Raw genomic sequence first — 8254 nt, 5'->3', positions numbered from 1 at the left:
CTTTTCACAATGTTTGAAAGCGAAGCGCGTAATATATCTAATTAACTGAAACCCTCACTGTTTCAGTACAGCATCGGTTCTAAAGTAAGGTGTTAATCATGTTCAATTATCTCAACCATATATATCGACCTATTCTCGAAAAGGCCGAACGCTAGGCACTCAATATTGAGAATCAACTACGAGACGCACTGTTTCTGGGCAACAATGGTTTTAAAATAAGGTCATAATTAGGTGCGGTTGTCGTAATCATTTATATCGTCTAGTTCTCGTAATGGCGGGGTGCAAAGCGCAAAAGATTTTAGCATAACTGATACATTCACTGCTTTGAGTGGTGAAGGGATGCAAAGTGACCTCAGATTGATTGAAGGCAGCAAAATTTCTATATTATTACTATTATGAAGTGGATTTGTGTCAATCAAATATACCTCTACTTCTCGCAATGGCCACACTTGATCTTAAGCTTATATTACTATCATTGCTGCCTTGACACAGTGAGTGTTGCAGTTAATTAAGAAAATTGAGCGATTCGCGTTAAAAAATGTAGAAATTAAAAAATTAATGTATTCACTTGTTTTAATGGAAAACGATTTGGTGATCTTGCCGGTTGGAAATTACAAAAATATGTATTTTTAGGCAATCCTAATGTACAAACTATATAGAATTTTCCCTACTAGGTAATTATAGCAGCACATTTAGCATGCGTTGATTTATACATACTTCTTAATCAAGAGGTTTTCTTGACACCAGATGAAGAATCCTTGATGGTCCTTTGCAGCTGAAGTTAAGGCATCTCCATATAAACACATCACACTCAGGCATTGTAGCATGTAATAAAGAATATCTGAATTCTCGACAGCGATAGTTTCCTGGAATATAAATTACATGGAATTGTATACTACAGCTACGTAAATGTTATACAGCATTTATTTTTTCTTATCGTGTAACGAGACCGTAATGTTTAAAATGGTAACTGCAGTGCATTGATAATCGGTATGTAAAATAGGAGCGAATTACAAGTTGCAGTGAAGTATCACTATCTATCTGAATATTTCGTTTCTAGAGGTCGCCTGCAAAATGTGAGTCCTTGTTTTATGTTTTATTTTATCAAGGTCTAACCTTGAGGATGCCGAAACAAGAAAGGTTATCATTGATTCACTTTAAATTTTACAGAATGTTTATATTAGTCATCTTCATAGTATTTATTTTTTATGTTGAAATAACTTTATTTAACTAAAATAACTATATTCTTTGAATGACAAATGTAAAAATGTTATTCATTTTTTCCTTTTGTCAACAGTTCATTAGATACTTGTAGAAAATCAATGTTTTAACCTTTTTAAGGAAAATTATATATGCCTGTAGTTCTTGAGACTCACAGGTTCCGAATTTTGAATCAGCAAATCATTTGTTACAAAATTACAAGTTCTATCGGTTGTAAAATTTTAATCTTTAAAAGATGTCAACTGTTTGATCCTAGGTGCCGTCACCATTCCCTCCACAGATACCTTCGTACCCTTTCCTTTTCAGTAGTCAGGAAACATTGCCATCTCTTAAAAATGCGAAACGATAAGAAACTTTTTTTATAAGAAATTATACGAAAACTATTTCGAAATTTAGGATTTGCCAATAAACAGAAAATTACAAATGGTGAGTCGACGCCCCAGGTGCACGAGATGATGCAGAAGGTAATTTAAAACGTCATCGACGAAACGTTTCTTGCAATTTAAATTTTTTCATTTATTATGTCATCTACGAAAAGTTTTTGGAACCTACAATTTTTGTTGGTAAAAAAAAACAATTACAAGTGCTTATTTGACGACCGAAGTACGCCGGATCGTGTGTAAGATTGAAATAAATGCCCTCTCAAAAAGGGGGTAGAGAAAGGATTAATTCAAGGCACAAATTCAGGCTTTAATGGATGTTGAACGCCACGTTATTTCAGGGAAATAGCAAAACCAAAACCGCGTCTCGGCCCACTAGGAAACTTCAATTAATCTTTAGATCAGTTATATGAGTTCGTTTTAACGCCGAAAGATGCCCCCTTAACTCGAAATTTCAGCGAAAGAAATCTTTCAGTAGATACAATTTCAAACAAACAGGGGAATATTTCCATTAAGTCAAAAATAAACAGGGCTGATTCTATGTATCAAAATATACAAGGCACAACAATTTTATTTTTACACAATTTCTCTTTTAGCGAAGTACACACGTACAAAAATGGCTCAAACTTACTCGGTACAATTTTTGTTTCATTTTCAACCCTCGTTGCTAGCCAAAAATCAATTTATACTTTTCAATAATTATCAAACAAATTCACCCATCGGGCTGAGAAACATCTCGTGCAACTAATGAGGAAAATATAATTATGTCGTACAACTTTCATCCGGGAAGTGCCGGCAGCCAAGCCATCCGCTGTTTCGTGGATTATCCGGGTTTTCCCACCAATCTTTCCATTGAGCAGTCTCGTACGAAGCCCAAGTGAGATTTGGCTTGCAACATAACAACCTTTTCCACTAGAGTGTGATTGGCAGAATCAGATGGCCGCTCCTAATAATTGGTTAAGTTATTCATTAGCAGGTAAGTGGAAGTAGAAAAGCCTAAATCGGCAACCCTGGGAATGGAAACTTTCGAACAGTATCCGTATTTGATTTTTCTGAACGCAATATACCTCACATGACTCTTTACATTTTAATATTTGCAAGATAGGTAACTTGCTTTCTGGATGACGGAAGAAAACTTGAGTGCAATATTACACGTGCACTAAATTATTTGAAACGTCATCTACAAAAACTTTTCCGAAATGTAATTTTCGTTAATAACCAAAACAATTAAAAACGGTAAGTCGACCATCCAGGTGGGCTGGATTGTACACCAAGTCATTTATAACGTCATCCATGAGAAATTTTTTGATATTCAAATTTCGTTAATAAACAAAACAATTAAAAATGGTAAATCGGCGACCCAGGTGCGTCGGATCGCGCACCAGGTACTTCAAAACGTCATCTACGAAAACTTCTTGGAAACCAAACATTCGTTAATAACCAAAACAATTACAAATGGTGCGTCGACGATCCAGGTGAGCCGTATAGTGCACCAGATCAATCATAACGTCATCTACAGGAATTTTGTTAAAATTTATATTTTGCAATAACCAAAACAATTACAAATGGTAGGTCGGCGATTCAGGTTTGCCGGATCATGCACCTGGTAATTTAAAACGACATATACGCAACTTTTTTGAAACGTAATTCTTGCCAATAACAAAAACAATTACAAGTTGTGATTCGACGACTCAGGTGCGCCGGATCGTGCACCAGGTTATTTAAAACGTCGTCTACGAAAATTCTTTGGAATTTAACTTTCGTTAATAACCAAAACAATTACAAATGGTGAGTTGACGATCCAGGTAAGCCGGATCGTGCACCAGGTCATTTAAAACAACATGTATAAAAACTTCTTTGAAACGTAACTTTTGTCAATAGCAAATACTATTACAAGTGGTTAATCGAAGGCCCAGGTGCGCCGGATCGTGCACCAGGTTATTTAAAAAGTCATCTTCGAAAACTTCTTTGACATGTCAATTTCGTTAAGAACCAAAACAATGACAAATGGCAAATCGACGTCCCAGGTTCGTCGGATCGTGCACCAGGTATTTTAAAATTTCTTCTATGAAACCTTCTTTAAAAAGTAACTTTTGTCAATAACAAAAAAAATTATAAGTGGTGAGCCGACGATCAAGGTGTGCCAGACCGTGAACCAGGTTATTCAAAACGTCATCTAGAAAAACTTCTTTAAAAATTAAATTTCGATAATAACCAAAACAATTACAAATGCTAGGTCGACGATTTAGCTTCCCCGGATCATGCACCAGGTCATTTAACATGATGTATATGAATACTACTTTGAAACGTAACTTCTGCCAATAACAAAAACAATTACAAGCGGTGAATCGACGAAACAGGTGCGCCGGATCGTGCACCAGAATATTGAAAAAGTCATCTACCAACAATTATTTAAAATCTAACTTTAAAATCTAATCTAATCTTTAAAATTTAACTTGTTTTATAACCAAACCAATTGCAAAAGGTAAGTCGACGACCCAGGGCCGCCAGATTGTGTACTGGTAAATTTAAAACGTCCTCGACGAGAAAGTTTTACAAAATTTTAATTTTGTCAATAAATGAAGCAATAACAACTGCAAAATCGACGTCCTAGGTGCTTTGTATCGTGCACCAGGTACTTTTAAACATCATCTAAGAAAACTTCTTAAAAATTTAACTTTTGTTAATAACCAAAACAATTATAAATGGTGAGTCGAAGATTCAGGTGCGACGGATCATGCACCAGGTCATTTAAAACGACATATACGAAAACTTCTTTGAAACGTAACTTTTGTCAATAACCAAAAAAATTACAAATAGTGAGTCAACGACCCAGGTACGCCAGATCGTGTATTAGGTAATTTATAACATCATCTGCGAGAATCTTTTTGAAATTTAATTTTTCTCAAGAATCAAACCAATTACAAATGGTAGCTCGACGATCTAGGTGTGGCGGATCGTGCACCAGGTAATTTAAATAGTCGTCTAGCAGAAAATTTTTTTTATTTATGTTTTTGCCATTCACAAAGCAATCACAAATGCTGAGTCGACGGCCCAGTTGCGCCGTATCGTACAACAGGTCAGTCAAATGGTCATCTACGAAAAATCATTTGAAATTGAAGTATTGTTAATTAACAAAACGATTACAAATGGTGAGTCGACGATCCAGGTGTGCCTGATCGTGCATAGGATCATTTGAAAAGTCAAGTACTCGACATTTTTTTACACTTAAGTTTTTTCTATAAGCAAAACTATTACAAATGTTAAGTCGGCGAATCAGATCTGCCAAATCTTTCTCCAGATAATTTAAAACGCTTCCAACGAGAAATTTTTAAAAATTAAAATTTTCTCCATAATCAAACTAATAACAAATGGTGAGTCGACGGCCCAGGTGCGTCAAATCGTGCACCAGGTCAATCAAATTGTCATCTACGAGAAAATATTTTAATTTAAGTTTTTTCAATAAACAAAACAATCACAAATGTTGAGTTGACGTCCCAGGTGCGCCAAATCGTGCACCATATAATATAAAACGCATCCTATGAGAAATTTAAAAAAATTTTTAATTTTTTCCATAATCGAAACAATTACAAATAGTAATTCGAGAACCCAGGTCCGCCAAATCGTAAAGCAGGTTATTTAAAACGTCATCTACGAGAAGTTTTTTGAAACTTAATTGCTGTCAGTAAACAGAATTGGAGCAATGTTTTAAAAGAGAAGCAACTCGTGCAAGTCGTCAAGCTAACTCAATCGTAGAAATGCTGGATTTCACAGCACTGTTCACCCTGGCGGAACGAAGGAATCAAATGGAGCCTCTACAAAGTACCCGTAAAGACCCCATTCGGTTCCTTTTTAAAAAAAAAACTTAAAAAAAAAACAGAAATATCAACTTTTAAATTGTTAAAATTCGGATTCTACGTTCAAATTCCCTATAGAAGGTCACGGAATAATCTCAATAGTTTTTTTTGTAACGGCAAGAAGTTTTAAAAAATATAAGACGTATAACGCCTGTTGACCGCTACTGACAGGCGATGCGTTGTAAGTTTAGCAGTTAACTGGCGTTATACGTCTTCTATTATTTTTAACTTTTTATCGTTGCAAAAAAAATACTATTGCGATTATTCCGTTCTGTGTAGACGCTCCCTTCGGTTCCTTCAATCCGCCAGGACAAGTGAGAAACAAATTTAAAACCTTAGGATTCACTACTATAGCAAGAGAAGATCACAAGAAAACGCAATGACATCTTAAAAAGAAATTAGCTGAATCTCTACAAGTAAAAAGCATTCAGAGTGCACACTAATTTTTGGTAACAGGTCAAAAATTGTATATTTATTTAGAATAATGACAGTCTCAACCCTGTAAAACGCAGAAACGTTCAATATGATAGTCAAATGTATAATCTTAGCAAATCAGGGTGCTTTCAGAAGTTAGGGACCAATTAAAAAATAACTAAAGTTATCAGAGTATTATAATTGGTTTCAGCGACCACGAAACTATAATGGTAAGGTGGTTTGACTACATTAATCATCGCAGAAAAGTGCTTATTCGACATCTGAAAGTACTTTTCTGAGTTTAGGGTCGAATAGTGGCCAGATATGGTTTAACTAACAAAAGAATTGGATTTAGCGCGCCCGAAAACATAAAGGCAAGCTAGTCTTCACACCAAAAATCAACGGAGCAATACGTAACATGCGGGCGCAGCGATTTCACGAATTTCGCTGAACTGACAACCGCAGGATTTCGCCGGGATCGGGTGCTAATCTGGAAAATTGCACCCGCTCCCAGCGAAATCGCGGTAAAATTTCAGCCACAACCACGTCTCACGACCGTGATATAGGTGGTTACAGTCTGTAAAGAAATAAATACGACGATCCGACAAAAGCCTCGTGCACCCTAAGAACACGGAGCGACCCAAGGACTACCGCCTTCTAAATTTTTCCCGCAAGTGTTTTAGCATATTCTTTACACGCAGGGATGCTTTTGAGGTCATTAGCAAGTGAAAACTTGGCACCTCCAAGAGCGCCGATGGTAAGGACGATTAGTTTAACAGAATATTCCGGGGACAATCGTTGCAACTCCCTTATAAGGTCTCGGTAACTCTCTTTCTTTTCATTCTCCTTGGTTATGATGTTTTTGTCAGCTGGCGCCGAAAACTCGATAACGAACATGGATCGCTTCTCGAAGTCAAGAAGAACCATGTCAGGCCTTGAGTGAACAACAGAAACAATTGTCGAGAATATAAAGCTCCAGTATATGCGACAATTTCCATTCTCGACAATTAACCAGATTTCCCTAAGGACATTTAGAGGAGCGATATTAAGGTTAATGCCGTAAGAGTGACAGAGGGTAATAAAGCACTCTTAGTGCCGCATTGTGCCTTTGAATGTAGGTCGTTCCCGCGTGAGTTGGACAACTAGATAGTATGTGAGCTTAATGCTCGGGGTGCGTATGGCACGCCCTGCACACCGTCTTGGCATGCAAAAATGAAACCCTCCGTACCAGACATCAATCCAGGCGATTTAAGGAAAGCAAACGTTAGCTCACAAGGCATTGACTGATCCTTCACATTTCTGTGGAAGATACCGTGCATCCTCTTATCGAGGAGCTGTTCACGAAAGTTCTTCTCTTGTGCTTTCTTAATCCAGGATTTCAGGAGTGAGTACACGAAATAGATCAGATTTGATGCATTTTGCTCACCCCTAATACTGAAGTCAAGTCCGAGTGTTTCAGCAGCCTTCTCCGCTGCTTTGTACAGAAACGCTCCTTTGCCCACTTCTTCGTGATTTCTGACCATTTTAAGAAGAGAGTCTCTTCCATTTGCAACTCTATGTGCTGTACCCAGGATAATCCTGTTGTGAAGACATTCAAGACTCAATATTCCGCGACCCCCTTGACCGCGTGAGATGTACAGTCGAGAAACGGAAGAGTTAAGCTGTATGCTTTTGTTCATGAGATTAACCTTTCTTGTCCCAATATCAAGGAATTTGAGCTCGTTCTTCGTCCATGGAACCACTCCAAATGACTAGAGTACTGCCGCGACGGCAAGCATGTTCGTTGCAGATACTTTGTTCCTCGCCGACAGTTTGGAAGATCAAATCTACCGGATGAGAGTTTGTCTCTCCTTCGGAGCGTATCCTTTATAGATGTCACATCCTGAATGCAGCTCTGTGGCACGCCCAGGTATGCATGAGTCTCTTCAGCGCACACGCATCGTATAGCGCTTCTATCGATAAGCTCAGGGTCTTCAGGGATGCCATTAAGTTTTCCTCGCTTCAAATAAAACTTGGCGCATTTGACTAACTCAAATTCCATTCCAAATTCTTTAGTATATCGTTCGACAATCCCCAGAGCTAGGTGTAGTTGCTCTTTGTTTTTGGCATAGATCATAAGATCGTCCATATAAAATACATGAGTGACCTTGTACTTTCGATCTTCAGGTTTGCCGCACAAGTACCCGTCGGAATGGCGGAGTGCTAGAGATAGTGGCAATAATGTAAGGCAAAAGAGGAGTGGGCTCATGGTGTCGCCCTCAAAGACACCTCTCTGAAACTTGACCTTGTTAGTTGTCACACGATTTTTGCCGGATGAGATAGTAAATCTGGTTTTCCAAAGCGGCATCAATCTCTCTATGCACCCAACTATTTGCGGATGAA

At 37.7% G+C, this 8254-nt stretch overlaps 1 protein-coding gene across 1 annotated transcript in view; it reads right to left on the bottom strand.

Annotated features, from left to right (window-relative positions):
- The window catches only part of LOC117172902 (protein unc-79 homolog), a 1455529-nt gene that overhangs the window by 459122 nt on the left and 988153 nt on the right, over window positions 1-8254 (bottom strand). Inside the window, exon 19 of the mRNA XM_033361197.1 lies at window positions 718-866. Coding sequence (XP_033217088.1) covers window positions 718-866 — 149 coding nt within the window. The remainder of the gene's footprint in view (window positions 1-717; window positions 867-8254) is intronic.

This window comes from Belonocnema kinseyi, chromosome 5, assembly GCF_010883055.1.
Source record: "Belonocnema kinseyi isolate 2016_QV_RU_SX_M_011 chromosome 5, B_treatae_v1, whole genome shotgun sequence".
Classification (NCBI taxonomy): Eukaryota; Metazoa; Arthropoda; class Insecta; order Hymenoptera; family Cynipidae; genus Belonocnema; species Belonocnema kinseyi.
The sequence above is the reverse complement of the archived record's forward strand: the minus strand, read 5'-3'. Positions and strand labels throughout refer to the sequence as shown.